The 21,717-nt window shown below is 44.0% G+C and overlaps 1 protein-coding gene across 1 annotated transcript in view; it reads right to left on the bottom strand.

Annotated features, from left to right (window-relative positions):
- Positions 1-21,717, bottom strand: part of LOC147229381 (low-density lipoprotein receptor class A domain-containing protein 4-like) — a 209,877-nt gene that overhangs the window by 93,330 nt on the left and 94,830 nt on the right. The window contains exon 5 of the mRNA XM_086154824.1: positions 6,773-6,913. Coding sequence (XP_086010950.1) covers positions 6,773-6,913 — 141 coding nt within the window. The remainder of the gene's footprint in view (positions 1-6,772; positions 6,914-21,717) is intronic.

The following is a 21,717-nucleotide window of genomic DNA, read 5'->3' as shown; positions in this document are numbered from 1 at the left end:
TGGAGCTTGTCTCACACCACGTTCACACCCGAGTAACGCGGCGGGTCGGGTCAGGACTGGATGAAAAGGAAGGGGATCTCAAGATAAAGAGGTAAACGGAGAGGTTAATGGCAGACCACGGATGTGAGGGAAGGTTAAAGCAGCAAAAGGGTCATATTGAGGGAAAAAAAAAACAACTTTGCTTCAACCGCTGTGTGCAATTGAACCTGCTCAATCAGAAATGTATAAATGGCATTACCCAAAAATAACACAGCTCTTGAACGGCATGAAACAAAGTCATCTTATCTGGATGTGACTTTGCAAAGCGAGGCAAAAAACAGGCAACGAGCAGAAGCCCCTGCTGCCCCGCTCATCTTTGAATAGCACTTTGACATGAGCGTTGGAATGTTCAGGATGCGAGTGCCTGCAAGATCAGAATATCCCGCACAAACCACACTCTTTGTTTCCATTGCCGTTGATTTTTCAGAGCCAAATTGTCTATTGTCTGCAGCGCGGGTTTCGTGCATCAGCATCCTTTGGAAAGAAGATTTGCTCCCTCATGTCCTGCCCTTTGTGCTGCTTGAGAATTTACCCTTGCTTTCCCTTCCGTTTGAATTCTCTTCTTCTACTTCTTCTTCTTCTTCTTCCTCCTCCCGCCACATTGGAATCCCACTTGTTCGGTCATCTGGCACCTGAGTGCTATTCATAGGAAAATAGTCCCCGTTTCTGGCTTCAGTTATAAAATATATATTTTGATCACACCGGCTCGATCCGACTTGTGACTTGCCCAACCGAAGTCTTTCCGTATCACTGTTTAATCTTACAAAACTGGTTGCTTCATTGACTGTGGACGTGTTCTGGTCAATAATACGTCCCTGCACATTCAGTGAGCCTCTGATTTAGTTGGTGGCATCTTTTAAATGTCAGTAAATCTGGAACATTTTGATACCCATTAGCTTCCAACAAGAAGATCAGATTGATGGCTTGTGCTATCTATTTGGACGGAACAGATTTTTTGCTAATGATGCTAAACTGATGAGCAACGCACGTGCTTCCTTATTTTTGGACCAAGTGCACACAGATGTGCTTGGTATTAAAAATGCTAGAGGCAACAGGCTGGTGCCTTGTGCGCATCCGCCTCACAGCAAGAAGGATCCCTGGATTCATTCTGATTCCAGTTTCCTCTGACAGTCCAAAGATATCCAGCACGTCCATTGGCGACGCAAAAATTCCCAGACTTGGGAATGGCTGAACCAATGGTTGTATGTCTCTATTTGTGTGATCAACAAATGATCTGCCCAGGGTGAACCCGGCCACTTGCCAAAAGACAGCTGGGAAGGGATCTAGTCTTGCCTGCGACCCTGAGTGCAGGATAAGCAACAGATAATGAATGAATGAATGAATGAATGAATGAATGAATGAATGAATGAATGAAGAGGATCACCTGTGAGCAGTAGCACAGTCCTTTATCTAAACTGAATGTGATTGTTCTCTGTTTTGAGTGGTCTGTAGGCTAGAAGGGCGGCATTGGCTGAATGTCATTGTTTTAGTATGACCTTTTATTTCAAGCAGAAACAATAACAGCTCTTATATCATCAAGTATCATCCATGATTCACATTTTTCTGTGGCTCTAAATAATAACGTTAACAAATCAGCACCACTTAATTACCCTTGATAGGGTGTTAACATTCATATATTGTATCAGAGATTGGATTTTCTTTCGCGTAACCTTATGTGATTAGTCTACTGAGGATGTGTGTTATCAGCAGAACTCTAAATTGTCCGTCACAGATGTCCGTGGACGGGATGCGGGGTACAACTTGGACCAGTGGCAAGCCGATCGCAGGGCCTCATATAGGGACAAAAAAAAAATTTGTAATCATTCTCAAGTCATTCAGACACAAAAACTATTCACTCATTAACACACACAGCTGGGCAATTTTTCTTTTTTTTCTGAGTAACATTCTACATGTTTTTGGAATGTGGGAGGAAACTCCAGAAGAAACCCACGCAGACAAAGGGAGAACCAGCAAACTTCACACGAAAAGGAAATCGAACCGGGAAACCTTCTTGCTGTGAGGTGGATGTGCCGAAAAAACTATGTCTACAAAATGCAAAATGGCTGAGCTAAAAGCTAAGTAACATCAACCACCACAAAGAAATACCAGAAGAGGTTCTATTGATAAGACATAAAACTACCGCAATTGAGTGAAGGGGCACTTTATCGCTCTTTATCACTTGGCTGTGCATGGCAATGAAATGTGAACAAAACAGCACATCACCATTCTGCCTTCAAGAAGAGATCAGCAATGAAAACCAGGAGAAAAAAGGGAAGGGAAAAGCTGCCGTTTCACAGCCAAACCATTGATGACCTTCACTTTTCCTGGATTTTTTTTTTCTTTTTCAGAAATCAAGGGCCTGATAAAAAAAAGGCAGCTGTTGAGTGGATGAGGATTGTTATCAGTGGCGCCGCTGAAAAGAACGAGCCTTCAGAGAAATTAATCAGAATCAATCAATCAATCAGACCTAAGGACCGCTGGATGTTACTGATGTGTCCTTCACACTGGGCCTGATCAATGTCTAAGCTGGAGCCGACCATCGATCAGATCTTTCCCTTAGGGTGTAGTGTATTTCCTGATCCTCTGTTCTAACTACACTGTAACTAAGCCAGGAAAAAAGTAGCGTGAAACATTTACCAGCTGATCTGGAATCAAACATGCTCTTAAAAACACACATTCCTCCTTGAAGGTGATTTGTGATTAAGACACCCTTAACAGACCCCTTTCCAACCTTATCATTTGCTATGTTTATGACTAGGTAACCATTTTTCATATTCTGACTGCACACAAAAAGATATCAGGTTTGGGAAAGATGAAAGATGTAATGGTTAGACCGATACAACTTGACATTAAGAACAAAAATGAAACCCATGGCAACAGCAGAAATAAGATTTCTGTGCAAATCAAGTCGACCTCAGCTTTTTTTGTAAGGCCAGGCAATTAACCGACTAGACACCAGAACCCAGATTTAGTGTCCGTCGCTGACTCCATTCTTTCGTGGGGTTGAAGAACGAGAGTAACATCCTCCTTAATGCGCGTGATTCACGAATTGAACCCCTTAAAATCGTCCTGTCGTTTTCAGTCAGTTACCCGTCCCCGTCCATCCAGCATCGACTGGCACGAACTCCGTCTCGTAGGCAAAATGTCGACTTTTTGGTAAGAAAGAAGGCTTTTATGAAGCATGATGAAGATCAAATAGAAGTCATTTGTGCAGAAAAAAAAAAGGCAAGCATGTTTTGATTAGAATTTCTCCACCGTCATTAAGATGGGGAGTATAATAGTACTAAAATTCTTGATCTCAAACGCTGAGCAGGGTCACTTTTTGCCTTCATTTTAAAGTCCACTTTAGCACGGAGCCGCTGCATTTAACCGACCGTATCCTCCAGGCCTATGTTCTCCCATCCAGTGGTCGAAAAACAAAGTCAGCGGCACCGGAGCAAATTATCTCAATTATTATGATGTTCTGAACGACGTGCTTATTGGAAGACTGATAAGAATCACTTTTCCATTTCACTGCATAATACTTTAATAATGCAGATATTCCACCGTATTCAATTTGGAGTTGAGGCGAGGAGGAGAGGAGAGGAGAGGAGAGGAGAGGAGAGGAGAGGAGAGGAGAGGAGAGGAGAGGAGAGGAGAGGAGAGGAGAGGAGAGGAGGAGGTGTCAGACTGCAGCCTGTCTAGACGGCTCTCATGATCCATCTGGCTGCCACGGTAACAGCCAGCGGCCACAACAAGATGGCAAACTCCATTACGACGGGAACATTTTCCTCTTCACCTCCCTTTCTTCCACTCTTTTCCGCATCTTGTTTTGTCCCTCCATCTGGCTTCTCCCGTGGAGTCTGCTCTCCTCCGTCTCCCGCCATCTCTCCCCTCCTCCTCCTCTCTCTTTCTCTCCCCGGCCTTACCAGAAAATTGTAATCATTGTACGGCTTTCTCATAACGCCGGCTGCAGACACTTACATTAACATTCGTTCTAGACAGCTAAATATTTTAAGTACCCGACTCAGGATTCTATGCATTGGAAATGAGAGCCCTCGCCAAAGACCGCCGCCCCCCCCCCCATACCACCCGAACCCCCTGACCCCCTTTTTAAAAAAAAAAAAAAATGATGGGAAAAAATGTTGAGTGAGAGAAGGGTTGTCAAAAAAAAAAAAAAGGTACATAAATGTGCCAAATAACAAGGCTTTAAATGAAGCTCATTTGAGGAAGGAAGATGGGGAGTGAATGAGGGAGGAGAGGATGAGAAGAAGACATGAGGGGTAGGTAACTGACTCGCCAGACACACACACACACACACACACACACACACACACACACAGAGCGCCAAGGATGAAAGTGCTGCTATAAAAAGTTTTCCCTCTCTCCCTAAAAGTTGTTGAAAGTGAACGCTGCAGCACATCAAAGTGGCCTGGCAGACAGCCATCGGAGCCCACTGGTGTCCTTCACCTTCTCTCTCCTCGTCTCCCTCCCTTCCCGACGCCCCCCCACCCATCCCCCACCCCACCCCTCTGTTTTCCATTGATTGAGCCGAGACGAGGGAACACTCTCATCTTGTTCCCCTGACAGTGCTGCTCAGCGGGGGGGCAGGGGTTGGGCAGAGGGTGGGGGACTCGGAGAAGTAGCAGAGATTCAAAAAAAAAAAAAAAAACACCTAAAATCGGAAAGGTAGAAAAACTTGGGTTCCACTGATGTAAGGTGCGCGCTGATCTTACCCCCGGCGGCGGTTGGAGGAGTATTTTCTTGCCACTCAAACCCTTTTAACAGGTTATATATATCCTCGATGACATTGCCGACGTATCCCCGAGCTCCCCCGAGCTTAGGGTCTCTTTACAAGCGGCGGCAAATTTTGTGGAACCTTTTCTAAAACGCTTCTAATGCCGGCGGACCCTCGGTCTTTAACAGCCGCTGAGTGAAAGGAATAGGCGGCGGTGATTCTGCTGCAAAGAAACTGGATTAAATTGCGAGTATTTTGAGGAAATTATTTTAAATGTTAAAGGGAGAGCCCGATGCGAAAACTGTAAATCACAAGCAAATCGTGCTTTTTGACACATTACCTCCCGGATGTTTCCGCAGGAAGACATTAGCCTAAAGCGCATTTGAGATTTCGGTCTTTTTAAAGCAGAAATGGGTTTTTGTCCAAAACATTAGCTTGGATTCTCCGTAGACCATGATGTTTGCAGATGACATTGCGATCTGTTGTGACAGCAGGGAGCAGATGGAGGAAAACGGTGGCATGCTATGTAAAGGACTGAAGGTGAGCTGCGGCAAGACACAATACATGTGTGAATGAGAGGGACCCAAGTGGAACGGTGAGGCTATAGGGAGTGGAGAAAAAGGATTTTAAGTACCGTAGTCAGGGTCAAAAGTCCAGAGCAACTGACAGTGTGGAAAAGAGGTGAAGAAATAGATTAAGCAGGTTGGAACGGGTGGAGAAAAGTATCAGGGGTACTATACAATAGAAGACTATCGGCCAGAATGAAAGGAAAGGTGTACAAGACGGTGGTGGTGACCAGCGATGCTGTATGGTTTTAAGAGAAGACAGGAAGCGGAGATGAAGATGGTGACGTTCTCTTTGGGAGTGATGAAGATGGATGGGATCAGGAATGAGTCAGAGGGACAGCACATGTTAGATGTTTAGGAGAGAAGGTCAGAGAAGCCAGACTTGGATGGTTCGTTCATGTACAGAGGAGGGATTGCGGATATATTGGTAGAAAGATGCCGAGGTTGGTACTGCTAGGCAGGAGGTCTAGAGGACGACCAAAGAGAAGATTCATGGATGTAGTAAAAGAGCACATAACGTTAGTTGGTGTGAGGGAAGAGGATACAGAGGTGCGACGGAGGAAGATGATTGGCTGCGGGGACCCCTGATGAGAGCAGCCGAATGTAAAAGAAGAATAATTTACGTGGATTCTCCCTCTTTCTTGTGTTGGAGCAGCCGAAAGAATCTTGAGAGATGACCCCCATTTATTCGACCAATTAAATCCCTCGATTGTGACATTGTGCCTCCGGGTCGAAGCCATCGTTTTCGGAATCGAAACACAGCGTCCGTTTCCTAGCCCACCCACACACCTCTCACCTGCGCTCATAGCCAGACCCATTATGAAGATTGAAATTGGTGTGGTCTCTCTATACTTACATTAATCTTATATAATAATGTGAACCCGGTGAGAAAAAAAAAAAAAAAAAATCGGGCCTGAAATGACGGTTGAGGTGCTATATCTAATTTTCAGACAGACACTTTAACTGCGTTCAATCTACCAGTGTTATAAAAATCAATTCAAAAGACCATTTCAATACAATTACTGAATACCCAGTCTGCTGGGTGACCTTCCAGTGATGGGTTGATTTGACTGGTGCATTTTGTTTAAAACACAGACATAACTTACTGTATTCTTTCTCAATACAGTAAGTTTGCGTTCACAGACACCTTGATAACAGTTTCGCAGGAGCAGCACTCCTTTGCCAACAGTCTATCCTTTAAAATCAGCGATCCCCGCGTCACAGAAAACTCATGCTGCTTGCAGTTAGCCATTTGCAACCGTCAATTTGCGCTTGGCACAAACACAATATCCGTGCATGGGGGACAGGAAAAGAGACCGGGGGGGGGGGGGAAGAAACCGAACCGAAGAGGGAACTGAAGGGGTAAAGACGGAGCAGAAATGAGGCGAGACAGAAGGATGTGAGCTATATCAAAAGGGATGGAACTGAATCGGCGTCCCACAGCACTCACAGTTGAAGATGCCCGGCGGAGGGTGCTGAGTGACGACGGGGCAGTTCTCCTCATCGCTGTTGTCCCCGCAGTTATTCAGTTGGTTGCAGATCAGTGAGCCCAGTCGCAAACAATTCCCATTGGTGCAGTGGAACTTGCACTCTGTACAGCCAGAAGGGGGGGAAAAGCACAAAATAGTTATAGATCATTTTCAGACGCTGAGCTCATTCAGTCTGAACATCGGCAACACGGTGTTTGAGATATTCACATTTCCCTATTTGCGATAATGTGACAGCACGAGATTGCAGGTGAAGGAAGAACCGTTTCAGTAAAAACACAAAAGAAATGAGTACAAAATGTTTTTAGCGGTGTAACTAATAAACTGTTTTCGCACTGATATTCCCAAAATCCTGCACCACTGTTCCTCGCACCTCCTCCGGTCCTCCCCTCCCCCCCGATGTATGGCGGTCATGTGATTTTGTATTATCTACTTCTTTCTACCTGTGGGCTCAGACACAGAACAGATTTCGAGTGTCGAGTTCATGCAGAAACAAGGTCACACGGAAAAAAAAAAAAAAAAAGAAAAATAAAGTGTTCTCCCGCTCAAGACGGCAAACAAATAAACAACTATTTCCAATGGGACTTTGATGTGCTGCAGCCCCAAAGCCTAATGCGCTTCTGACATAGTTATTACCCCGATGCTTTTTTTCCTTCTAAATTTCAAAATGTCTTATTAGCGCAATCTGTGTGAATGGATAGGATGGGTCATGGGGGGGACGGGAAGGGGGCACCTCAAACTTATAAGCTGATAAAATGTTTCACTCTGGGGAGAATAAATAAACATGCCGAAGTAAAATCATAATGAGTGAATACGGCAACAGCTAAGTACTCAGTGCTCCGGGAAGCAAGGTCATGTTTTCCTGAGTGCGATGTGTGTGTTTCGGTTTGGGCTCAGAGCTACAAACACAGACAACAAGTCCTCCAACCCAAACCAAACAACCCTGCGAACATCACACAACTCCGTGTCCTAAATGATCCGGAGAATACAAATGCGGCGTATTACAATGATATGTCAGCGCCGGGGCCATTTCTGCGGTTATTTTTCTTGTTATCACAAAACGACAGCAGAATGAGCCTCTGGACGGGGGAGCAGAGGTTTTCCAAAGTGTGAGCTGGTCCTCCACGGGGAATCTCGGTGGGTGGGAGGGCGGGAAGAAGGGTGGGGGGGTTCGTTATAACATTTCTCTAAAGGACATCATGTGGAAGAGCCCACAGTATATTGGGGTCAAAACTTAGCAGAGCTTCAATTCAGTTGTTTTAAACTGTTTTTCATCTTGTTGAACCCAACCATTGGGGGAAGGTTTCAGCGTCTCGCCAAAGAGTACCTGCAGACAAGACGTGCAGGTAGGGGGAGCCGGGGAATCTAACCGCCAACCTTTCGAATAGAGGGATGCCCACTCTACAACATGCAGTACCGTCAGTGGAGACACAAAGCTGCAGAGACTTGTGAATGAAAGAGTGAATAGATGTTTTTCCTCTATATGACGTCTAAATGATCGACTGAATGGTTTTCATCTTTGGATGTAGCCCCGTGATTGACAAGCAGCCAGTCCTGGGAGAACCCTGCAAAGAAATTTGGGATAAGCTCCAGCCCCCCTGCAACCCTGAGTGCAGGATAAGTGGCGTAGATAATGAATGAATGAATTATTTGCAAATAATGCTCTTTGGGATCACTTGTAATTAACTAAGTCCTCCCATTTTTCGCTGCACATGTAGATTTTGTTTGGTGTAAGTGTTGGGATCTTTCAATAAAAGAACAGAAAACTGAGAACTTGGATGAAGTGGATTAACCATTTCCCAAACGCGATCTGATATCCTTACAAACACAGATTTATTCAGGTTTGTGTTACAAAAAAAGAAACCACATGACCTGAAATTATTTTGCAAGAGCTGATAACTGATTGTTAAAGCTCTGAGTAAAACTTACAAGCATAATTCATTGAATTTTAGTCTTGGGACAGAAAGACTGAAGAAATGGCCAGCAATAAGGGACCCCACAACAACTAAACCGCACAAAAAATAAATCAAAATATCCAGAAAATTAGGAATATCAACCAAAAATAGGCGTTAATTTAGCAAGTTGTTGATCTGTTCCTATTCAGCAGATAATGGGAGGCATGAAAATGAGCCTGGTAGCACATGACAAGAGAGCCCTGCATGTTTGCTGATGTACTGATTTATTATTTTGAATATCTGCCAGGGACACGCTACCCTCACATGCCCCATGTATAATAAAAATTAATTGGATTTCATCGATGTTTCTGACTAGAAATAAGACATATTGAACTTTTCTTTTATATATCAGTAAAAAAAAAAAAGAGAAAAATTAAGTCGTATCTGGATGTCTTGCAGGTCAATGCCAAGTACACTTGTGTGCGATATCTTAATTAAATACCCCAAAATAGTTAAATCCAAAAATTAAATCCAACTGAATGGTTAACAATGAGCAGCACAAGAGATGACTCACTGCAACCCTAGTCTTAGGTTCATCCAAGACCCTACAGACAAATAAAATGACAGAATCTAAAACCGAATGTGTCAAGAAAAAAAAACATAACCCTAACCGATTGAAAATGGTTTTAACCGACACTGTACCAAGGAAAAAGCAGTGCAACACTGTATATTATATCATTTTGCGTTCTTATTTTTCCATTAGACAATGAAACGCATAAATAAAACCAACATGTGACAGTGATCCTGTGGATTAAATAATCAATACGCATTCAGTGAAGCTGATGATGTCTCACGAAAAATACCGACAGCAGGAGCGTTCTGCATAAAATCTCCTCAGGAAACTCCTCCGAAGACGAGGCTCTGCGCGCCAGCACAGGCGGTGATGGTGCAGCAGGTGAGAAGAGCTGCTCTGCCCTGCCGACGGGTAACGTCGCGTATGTGCCTGGTGTATTTTAAGCGTAATATCGCACTCAGGAACAAACTCATAGACAACTTCAAAACTTAATGCCTTTGGCCACGGCTATCGCTGGAGCAGAGGCAGGAAAAAAATACATGAATTTTCAACAGAACCGGACAAACCATTTGCTGCGCTTCAGGGGTTGCACCAGTGCTTTTCCCATTACAGGCATAAATCTAAACATTTGGCGACCTTAGCGTTTAACCTTGCAAAACCAGTGTTAGAGGCGGAAGTAAGGCGTGTATCCACACCACTGACACGGTCAACGGATGCTTTCACTCATGATGGAAACAGAAACACAGACAGGAGGCCTCTGTGTTATCCTGGATTGACTATTATTGTATTGATAAATGATTGTATTGATAAATGACTGATCCCTGTTGTGTCACCTAGGGCTCTGCATCACAAGCATCGCTGTATTAAACATGATTTGGTTCGGACCCATATTCCCAAATTGTTTCAAAAGTTGACTACTAATTTGGATTACCGCTAACAGATTTTCCGACTCAGTCATTTTCCCTCAAAGTTGCGTCTCTGCTATGGAGTAGATGACTGCATAGAGTTATGTGGCATTTTTTCTGTCAGTTTAAATTTTGGTCATTACTATGAATTCCTATTTTACTGTGGCGCAGCCTGCAGTTGGGAAAATGAAATTTTGTCAGCCAGTGAATCCCTATATCCCTATATACCGGCAGCTCAGTGAGGTGTATTGTTTTGACAACAAACCAGGTATTATAGCTGATTTGGTGTCTGACTTCCTACTTTGCTTGATACACTCTGTAAAAAGGAATGACCTTCAGTGAAATAGAACTAACATGCACTCTCGTGCGTAAATGTTCTGCAACGCGTCGACTAGAAACCAAGTGATAGAGCGGAGTTCCACCAGCTGCTTTGGAAGCGGAGGGTTGCTGGGATCACGCTCTATCAATCTTGAGATATGCTGTTATTACACCTGGGTACAATAAATAAAACGTAATCATTCTGATTGATCACTCTCTGTATATTTCTCTAAAATCAATAACTGAATGAAGTACGTCATTGTGGAAACCATTTACCCCAAGAGCCGCTCGATATTGAACTATCAAGACGACATTACCCAAAGTCTTTTCCTAATCTAGGGATTATCGCAGTCTAGAATCAGAGTAAACAGAACACAGCGATTGTTGGATTGGAGGACACGAAACAATTAACATAATAAATGCAGTTGTTGTTTTGGACAGTTACATGATATTGCCAGCAGCATGAGCTTCTTATGTGAAGAGCGCATGCAACCGAGGAGACCGGACGGATTTACATCCGATGCATTCTGAGAAATGATATCTTTGCGACAAACAAATCAGCTCCTGCATGCCACCCTCATCACTTAATGTTATTACGCAGGTCTAAATCAACCTCTGTAATCATGTCTCAACCAGGATCTCCATTTATTTATTTATAATTTGCTGATTTTATTTATTTTTTTCCATTTCATTTTCCTCACTGGCGCTGTAAGGGTGGCCGGGATGTGGGGGTCGCGGAAGGAAGCCCTTTTAATGAAATTGTAATTTTGAAAAGAGGGACGGCGCTGCGTTTCCACGTGCTTAATCAAAAACAGCGCATCCTGGATGAGACAGTCTGAGATCACGGCCACGAACACCGCAGGTCCTTTCTTGGCACTAAAGCCTTCCTCAGTTGCTCTAATGACACAGCACTTTTTCTTCCCTTCCTCCCATAACACGAACACCTTGTTCCGCTATCGTCTAGACACAGACAGAGGGGCCCGGGGGCGAGGGACGAAATACAAATCCGATTGAAAACACAGACCGGCGTGGCCACTCTTCCGAGCCAGCATTTTCCTCCTATTTTAAGTGGCAATTAGCAAAGCTTCAGTGACCGGCTCAGCCTCTTCTCTCCTCAATCTGTCTTTCATTTTGTCGCATCCACTGCTCTGATCAGCGACCTAACCTTCCCTCTGCCTCCCTTTTCAGTTTCATCACCTCCTCTGTCTATCATCTTCTCTCAAGCTCTATTACTCCACATTACTCTCTAATCTTCAACATCCCATTGTGTCTCTACCCACCAATCTTTTCTGCGACTCTCCACGATGGACTAGAAGAAAAGCGCTGAGACGTTGGGACGATTCTGTGTAAAAGTAAACTTGTCTCTCCCCCGCTAAATTACGAAAACAGTGGTGCACAGATTCATTCGAGTGATCTTAAAATGCCAGACAGGAAGGTGGGATGAATGATGAACACGTTCTCACTCCCAATGAGTCAACAGTCTGACGAATAGGGAAAGTTCCTTTAGCACCACATACCGATGCATTCGAAACCCCTTTCTTAATTCTTCCTCTTAATTTCTCAACCATCTGCATCTATATCTCAACCTAACCTAAATAAAAGCGGAGTCGAGACGCCGCGTTCCTCTACTGACGCTGCACTCGAATATAACGCTTCTCCAGGTTAATCAAAAAATTACGAGAAAGGGGTGCCTTAAATGCGTCTGCATCTAACGCCGGCTTGGGAATGAGAACATGTAGGAATGATTACCGAGCTGCCGAAATACGGCACCCAGGACACTTGAATGTAAAAGATGGGAAGGCATGAACGCCATTAAACAGTCAGAGTTAAATTGTATGTGACAGCTTTGATGAAACTATATTAAAGGTCGCAGGATGTGATTATTTACCAAAGGAGATGCAATTCTGCTGTTGTAGCTCTATAGTCAGTGAGGCTCAACATCAACGCAGAGACGGTCGGGTCAAAACTTTCGGCTTTATCGACTGTTTTAGTCTTTGAGCGGTCACGGTTGTTTTCTTACCGTCAAATGTAATCACGATTTTGTATGCCAGTTTAAAAAAAACTAACAATGGGACGTCATAGGGACTAACGGATGGATATTATCCCTCCATCAATTCATCGTCTGGTGCTTGTCCTACTCAGGGTCACAGGGGATGCTGGATCCCATTCAGCTGCTGTCAGGCGAGAGGCGGGTTATACCCCCAAACTGGTTGCCAGTCAATAGCAGGGCCACGTATACAGATAGACAACAATTCGCTCTCTCGTTCGAGGCAATTTTCCCCAATTTGGGTGGAAATTAGCCTTGGCAAAATCAACAATAAAGCGCCTCTTCCCTGTATGTGGGATTCATGTTTTTGTACATGGTCCCCTCACAAATAATTAATTTCTTCATTCATTATCTACACCGCTTATCCTGTCCTGAGGGTCACTGCGGACCGAGAGTCTCTCCCAACTGACGTCGATCGAAAGGCGGGGTTCACCCTGGACAATCGCCAGTTGATAGCAAGGCCACATTTTGAATCGTGCAACAATTCACTCTGATTCCCACATCTGTTGAAAATTGTTGGACTAAAATCCAACCAGGGACCTTCTTGCTGTGAGGAGGAATTGCCACCCGCTCTTCTGCCTTGACAAACAAACTAATAAAAAAAATAAAATTAAAAAAAAAAAAAAAGGAAAATAAAAATGCCACCACCAATCAGTCAGATTGGACTTTATGTTTTGGTTTTATTTAAATGCCATGTAAAGTAAATAATACCATTTGCTGGTGAAATGGGAGTCATGAGGGATTGAAGAGCTGGAGCTGAAGAATAGCTTCAGATTATGATTTCATGATGATTCTTGATTTCTTGATGCCAAGACATGGAAATTCAGAGTGAAGAGCAGGACTGCGGGTACGTGAGTGTACCCAAAGATCAGGAAAAACCTAACTAGTTCAACGTTGGTTTTAAAGTCAAGATCATAAGGATTTCCAAATGATCTTCAATACAAAACAGCGGTCATGTATTTTCTAGTTCTAGAGCAACATTCCCTTTTAACCACAACAAATCAAATGAACCGACCGCCGCATTTCATTAACTGATTGTGGTCGAAGAAATCCTTACAAAGTCTTACAGAAATGGGATGGAAAACACAAATCGAAAACACGACGACTCTGGCCGCAGCGACAGGAATGAACATTTGGGGAAAAAAAAAAAAAACAGAATGGTAAATAGTAATTCCGAATAACGTTTCTCATTTTTTTTCCCACATGGAAAGGATATTGCCTCAACTTGCTGATCAGAGGCACCCGAAATAATCTAATTAAATGAATCAGTCCGAGGCAGAAAAACCGTAAACTGACCTTTTCCGCTCCAGCAACAAATCTGCCAGAGTTGTAAATAATAAACATTATAGCGTTCCTGGTAAAAGTAATTATCAGAGTGTTCTTAATGCATTGATTTAGTTACGGTGCCTTCTACATATCAAGATATGATTCATTGTGTGGCGCAGTGATTCGCTCACTCTCCGCGGGCTACTGAGGAATCATTTCTTGTGACTGGGTGTTTCTGCTTCACATTTACAAATGAAGCCCCACTCGTTGCGATTCCTGGTACTGAATGCAGAAAAAATGGCGTTATTTATCTTTGAAATGAATTGGGGTAACTCTCGTGGCAGGCTGGAGTAGATGACCAATCCATTATTATTATGGGCTGACAACTACCGATGAGGCTCATAAAAGTTAGTTTAATATGAGCGTCGAAACATCGGAGTGACAGCCGACAGAGAGCAGATGCACCACTCAGAGTATTCTGCATTTTCTTTTTTTTGTTTTGTTTTAGGAGATTGGACATGTTTGTCGGCAGGGCTAATGATCCTGTCCCATTGTGACTGATGTCACTTCTCAGTCTCATTATTTGCTGCCGATTGATTGTGAAAGCTACAGAAGAAACACATCAATCCCAGCAAAACTCTTATCGAGGAACTCTTTAATAATCCATTGTCTTGATGAACTCAAAGGCTGTTTTTTTTTTTTTTGTTTTTTTTTTTTCAAATTTAATTTTCACTCTGTGCAATATAAATGTTTCTGGAGGGAAAAAAAAAAACACTATTTTATATCCCTCAGTCGTCTCAGCATGAAATTATATGAGTCTAATCCACTTTGGTTGAGTGAAAGTACTCCATGTGGATAGTTAGCCTGGGATAAAAATTAGCAATGTGTGTTCATTTTTTTCCCATCGGTTCGGAAACAAGAACGAGTTGGATGGATGGATGGATGGATGGATGGATGGATGGATGGATGGATGGATGGATGGATGGATGGATGGATGGATGGATGGATGGATGGATGGGAAAGAATGTACATACAAATAAATGACAAGTTGAAAGAAGGTATTCATCGGTGAAATAGCAAATAACCCAGAGTTTGTTTCCTCTCGGAAAACACAGCGGGAGGTTAGAGGTGAAACTCTATAAGAGCAAATGGTACGTTTTCTGTTTGTGTCCACAACGGAAGGTCGCAATATATGTGCAGGGCTGCACTCAAGTGAGGTGTTTAGGGAATTAGCGGGGAATGAATCGGGCGGTTGCGCGTTTTCTGTCAAATGATGACTGATCTCAAGGTCAGTGTGTTGAAATGTGCAGCTCAGCCCCTTCCTCGCTATCATCATGACCACACCTTCCAGGGAGTCTGGCTGAATGGGGGGCAAAAAGCAGCTTACAAACTCCCCCTAAACCACTTACACATCCTGTATTTGCTTCCTATCTCTAGCTTGTTTCTCTCTCTCTCTACCCATCTGTTATCTCCTCAGATGTCAGTTGGGCAGTCAGCTGATCTGTCTGCGTATCTGCCTTGATGGGTGAGAACGGGTAGAACGGAGGTAGGGAGATGAAGAGGATCGGGAGAGCGGAAGGAAATGGGCCAGAGGGAAGAAGCAACAATGGTGAAGAAGGAGGAGGAGCAGAAAGAAAAAGCAGGGGAGGAATATGAAGATGACAGGGAGATGGAGGTGATGAGGAGGAGGAGGAGGATGGTGACGGTGACGATAAGATTGTGCGGGATGAGGGAGGATCAAGGTGATAATGAGGATCTGATGGCATATGAGAGGAGTCGAACAAGGTAACCACCAGATTAAACCCAAACTGGTCTAACCTCCATTACTATGACCAAACTGGGGTATTACAGGTCTTGTATAACTGATTTTTAGCTGACTCTTTCTTTACCAAACTAACAATTCCCATCAACTGTGGTAAAATGGAGGCTTTCTTCTGGAAGACAGGAGTGTATTTGTTTTGTCGTCATTTTTCCTCTCACTCTTAGTTCCTTTACTAATAAGGAACTAAAAAAAAAAAAAAATCAAAACATGTGCAGACTGCTGGATGTGCGCGCGGCAGAGGTGTGCCTACGTGGCTGTGCTTGACAATAAATAAATAAACAAATAAAATGGTGCAGTCGACACTTGCCAGTGAAAGACTTGGGGGCCGGATACATTTTTTTTTTTTTTTTTTGCAGTGTGTCTTGCTATGATAGTGTCCTTGAGCAGTGGCTGGGATGTGCGTGAGTGTTTATGTGTGTCTGTGTGTAAGGATAAAGGAGAGCAGCGGGCTGGTGTTGCTGCAGTCCCTGCTCTTAAATTAGAAGCAATATAAAACATTCAGAAAGTGACTGTTTAGGGTACGGAACACTGTAATTCAACGCTCGCATAGAGCTGCCTGAATGAAGCCAAGAGGACCTGTTGAAAGGAACACTGACATTCCTGTCCTTCACTCCTAGCTGCCCGATCACCACAGACAAGCCTGGAACCGACGACCAGCTCCAGCACTCGAAAAAAAAAAAAAAAGAGTGCTCATTAATGTTGATGTGCACACTGCGAGTTATGTTTGGTAAGGCTGTGCGCTGATGTCCAACGGCAGACATTTCATCACCTAGGTGATCCCTTGAATCGTGTCAAGAAGCGTCGACAACTCGTGACTAAAGTGCAGCAAAACTAACAAGAGAATATTAGATAAGCTAAGATATTCTCACCTCCGGCAGCATGCAGTATAATTAAAAGAGACAGCGACAGAAGTTAAAAAAACAATAAAGATTAGAATAAAAGGCTTGGATGGGCAGACAGATAGATAGATATACATTTATTTGGAATCTCTTTGAATCTTTATCTACCATCAGATGAACCCATGTGCTCAGATTCCCATCGCTACTGTTCTCATGGTGTCTCCTTCTGTGGAATTTGGTTTATATGCAGGTTAAACACATGAAGAGCCAGAGGAATATGGCCGGTCACATAGGATCCTAGGTTAATTGTTTGTGAGAAAAGAAGCTTCAGGAACCTATGAGAGTATTAACTACTCCTTCCTGTGCCACTGCCACAAATCACAGATAATGGCACAACCTCCTGTTCCGGAAATCACGGCATCGACGGGGCCGTTGATGGGAGTATGGTTCCTCCGGGAAATATGTCGGGGTAAACATCGGAGTACCATTGTTTCTTATCGCAGGATAATATCAGATGCCTCCACCCGTACCGTAACTGTGGCTTTTGGTGGAAAATAATGTCCTGTGTGTCAGTGTTTCCGTCTCCGTGAATGATCCTGAACACCTGGTCTGGCTCCGTCTGATCGCTTTGTAAACCAATGTGACACAGCCGTAGCTTCTGCTGGATGGTTAGACTTCACAGGGGAGCGACGGACAGTTCCGCCTCTGACTCAAACCCGCAACCTTGGTCCAAGGAGGCGACAGCAAGAGCGTGCGCTAGTCTTTTTTTCGAGGGTGGTTCTATCAGAGCAGAACTGTAGCGCTACACCCGCTGGGCCCAGATTCATATTTGACTTGTGTGTAAAGACCGTCTGATGTTCTCTCGGTTTCCATCTATCTTGCTGTCCCGCTCTCTGAGCGGCGGCGTCGTGAGACAGTGCGGTTAAAACACGTGTCACACACGCATCTCTGAGCCATGAAAGATTAGGGCGTTTCCGCAACCTGCCGTCCCTTCGTTTTTACCCCTTTCTCTTTTGCCTCTTTCCTCAACCCGTCACGCCTTCCTCTCGTCTTTTTGTCTCCTCCTCCACCTTCCCCCTCACCCATCTCCCCCCATTCCTCTACTTTCTCCTTCTTTCCTCTCACTGGCTCAACCGGGATAATTAAGCATGTCAGAGATGGCGCTGACTCGGCACAATTGACACCCTTGGTGGAGGGCGGAGGGAGGGATGGAGGGAGGGAACGAGTGAGGGGGAAAGAGAGAGAGAGAGCAAGCAGGAGAAGGCATAAAAGACCTTCAGACTGTGTCTCCTCTCTGCAGTCCAGACAGTGCATCACTATTTGTGTGAGGAGGGGGGGGTTCGACGGGAGATGGAATCACGCTATACGGCAGCAAAGCCACACTGTCGTGTGTACCTTTACATAGATTTGTCTACTTTTCTCCCCTGTGTGACATCATGAAAGGCGGCGTGTGTGTGTGTGTGTGTGTGTTTGTGTCTTTGTCATCAAACTCACTCTATGGAGAAAATTCCATAAAACCCAGGCAATGCAGCATTCGGCGTAAAGCCTTTCTAGTCTGATAAATGCCCCCCTTGATTTTATAGGTAATCAACATTTGGCCGAGGGACAGCGGCTTTTTGCCAACGGTGGAACATTTAAAGTGACACTGATTATTGTGCATTACACTGCAAAAATATTGGAAGAAAGTACGATAACACAGAGGACTTCGATACCATGTGTGACAGAACGTGTAGAATAATAATGATACTATCTCATCCCCTTTTGTAGTTCAGCTCCGTGGTTCAAGTGCTACCACCTTGTAATTTAACTGCCTCTGTCAGCCGATGCAACATCCAGGTTTTTTCCAGACTCATCATAACTTTGTGTCAAAGATGTCTGAAGTGCCTGTTCTTCAACCAGGAGATGAAATGGCAAATGATAATGGCCACAAATGTGCTGTTGTGAATCAAAGTTAGAGTTGACATTTCGTATTTCATCTCTTTGTGCGAGTGTAAATGACTGTCTATAGCCACCTTGTGCAAGGTAGGAACTTTTTGTAGTTTCTATATCCTTTTCAGGAACTAGGCCGCTTTTATTTCATTCATTTGGAAAGCATAGAAACCAGGAACCTCAGTTCCTACTTCCTGCTCCATCTTTTTACACTTCCTTCGGAACTCATATGTCGCAGGTGCTTGGTGGAACTCATGAGCCACGCCCATTTCCGGTTATTTCTTGCAGACTCCGGAGCGACATTTTTAAAAATCGCTTTGGTCACTATTCAGCGATGGACAGAACTAACGAGAAACAGACGAAAACGAAAAAGGTCCAAGCTCTTCTGGCCTGACACCACAGGGGGATTTCCAGGGCCCCCAGCGGAACATAAATATTTCCACCAAGATAACAACGGAGTTGGCTAATGGCGTTTTTTTTTCACACAGCAAAGCAGCACAGGGAGAAAATAAAAACACTTGAACCCATTTAATAGTCCATAGTTATTATTCCCACCATGCAGAACATGAATAGCGAGGCAACCTCGCTCTCCGAGTTGTCTGTTTTTCCTTCCCCTTCTTTGCAGTGGTCTGTTTTCTGAGAGCGGCGCTTAAGGTACATGCAGGCGCTTCTGCCACACTAAACCCTACATATTCCCCTGCAGTACGTAGGAATTACTTTTCTATCAACTATCCATGATACCTCAGACATAATCGAAAACTTTTTCAAAATGTTGAACTGGAAAGACCGACGGGTATACCTATACAAAGCTGGTCACCATTCATACCGCGCCAGGTCCACTTATCTGTGATTTTGAGCCGTGGTGGTCCAGTTTTGATACTTGCACAATCCCATCAACCATCAGGTCAGCTTCAACTAGGGGAAGATGAAATTTCGCTGATTGCATTCTTAGTTTAGGTCCCACTGTGTTATTCGATTTGTGAACCGTCGGAAGCCGCCGTCTCTGCTCCGATGCCAGCAAACTCTTGAAAGCTTTACTTACGAGGTGTTTGACGACACGGTGGCAGAGGAGTCTGCGCTGAAGACGGGTTAAAAAGCCTTGTGCGGTGGGATCACCACAGATAAAAAGGGGAAACATTGAAGATTACTTGGGATTTAAAAAAAAAAAAACGTTGATGGCGTCAGAATGCATATGAAAGCGACATGGCTCCTAAGGACAGGAGGTAGGTCCGCTGGAGGATCTTGCATGTTTATTTTGGACAAAGAAGACCTGACTGCAGAGATACCTGTTTTCATATTCAATGGGGCTCATTCGGAGCATCACCGCCTCCTTTCTCAGCTGTTTGTGGGAGTCGCTCTCCACACCAATTGAATAGATCAAACCACTTCCGTGGCTTGTAAAAGCTTTGGGGTTACGTCAGGTTGGCATTGGGAGTATCTGGGTGCGGCGGCCATTTACAGATATTTGATTTTCCTGCTTTGGAGGATTTTCTTTTTTTTTTTTTCTTTGCTATCCCGTTTTTGTGCCTCCCCTGGTTTTTTTGTGCACCGTGTGCTATTTCACAGCGAGTTTCCCTCCTGTGTTCTTTGGTAATCCTTCTCCCCTCGTGTTAAAACATGTCTTTACTTCCTGTCTGTTTAAGTGCTGGTTAATTAGCCCTCATCACCAGTTAATTAATCCTCGTCTGCACTGCCTGTCCTTAGCTTGTCATCCTCACCGGTGACATTCCTTTCTTCACGTCTGCCCTTGTCTTGTATTTTATAATTTGCTGAGTTTGTGTTCCAGTTCTGTCTCCAGGGTCAGGCATTGTCTGAGCCTATGCGTTGTCCCCCTTGTGTTCTGCCGCTCAAGGTGTGAAATGAATTCCCCACGTCGTGTTAAAGGACATTTTGTACCTGCTCCCGCTCGCCTCCTGTTTACCGTATTTGGGTCCAAATTCTGCATTTGGACAGATATTATGTTCCGTGCATTTCCCGATCTGGGCTTATTCTTTTATTTTTTTGTGTTGTTTGTTTGTTCATTTTTGACCGGTTACGGCTTGTTTAATTTCTATGCCATTCAATTTATACGTTTTCTTTTTTCCTCAAAGACTCAGAATGTTTGGTTTGGATGTCATTGGGGTCGACTATACTGAGACAAACCTAGAAACACTCAAAGACTATTGGAATTCATGATCCTTGCATTCATTCTGTATACCGCTTATCCTGCACTCAGGGTTGCTGGGGGGGATTGGGGACTAGCCCAGTCATTGGGCGAGAGGCGGGGTTCACCAGGGGACTGGTCAGCAATCGATCACAAGGTCACGTACAGAGACGAACGGCCATTCACGCTCATTCACATGTCTGGGTAGTTTAGGGTCTGCAATGAACCTAATGCATGTTTTTGGACTGAGGTAGGAAACCAGAGAACCTGGAGGAAATCCACGCAGACACGGGGAGAATATGAAAGGCCCCCCCGTAGGAATCGAGCCAGGGACCTTCTCGCTGTGTGCCAGGAGTGCTAAACACAGACAACACCGCTAGCAGAGTTGATGTCACTTCAACCTGAACTTCCCGAGACTCCAATCAATCATTCCGATCAAACTACCCACATCCTTTTAAGGACACAAGACGGATATCTCCGATCAACAATATTTTAAGGGGATCCGTTTTTGGCCTTTGTCGGAGGATGGATGTGACGAGCAGCGGGGAGAAAATGAGATTGAGAACGCTCTCTCCTGTTTCAGCAGGATGGAAAACCGGCAGCGGTGAGCAGGTACTTCCGATGCATATTTAATGTTGAACCTCTCTGGAATTTAAGAAATGTTAAAGCAGCTGGTCCACAGTCTTTGATTCTTACCACACGGTCAAGATAAATGGAGCATAAGGTAAGGGTCATTTATTTTTTTCCTCCAAAGAACTTGATGTAAACCTCTTTTTCCAAAAGACCTTTATATTCCAGAAGCACAAACCTTTCATTTCTCTTCTTTTTAAGACCCTTCACTTCAGTCTATTTTCAGTCTATTATCCTTCGTCTGGGTCAACACACAAGTGCCTCCTATGAACCGATGTTCACTTTTATCGTTGTGAGGCTTCTTTTTCTTCACAAATCGAGAAAATTACACTGTACGACTGATACGCTTCACATATCCTGTGTTTGATTAAGCATTTCTAACGTCCAGGCATATTTTTAATCCATATGGTTACATTTGGGGAGTTAACTAAACTCTCAATAGCGTGTGTTTGACCCAGAGTGATATTGGGTTCGCGGATTTACGATGCAGTTTGTCAATTCTTGAGCTAAAACATGAAAAAGCTCGCATTAATTAAGATG

The sequence above is a fragment of the Fistularia commersonii genome, chromosome 11, assembly GCF_037954325.1.
Source record: "Fistularia commersonii isolate RoL2024-O1a breed Wild chromosome 11, RoL_Fcom_v1.0, whole genome shotgun sequence".
In the NCBI taxonomy this organism is placed as follows: Eukaryota; Metazoa; Chordata; class Actinopteri; order Syngnathiformes; family Fistulariidae; genus Fistularia; species Fistularia commersonii.
Note: the sequence above shows the minus strand (reverse complement) of the source record. Positions and strands in the feature narration are given on the sequence as shown.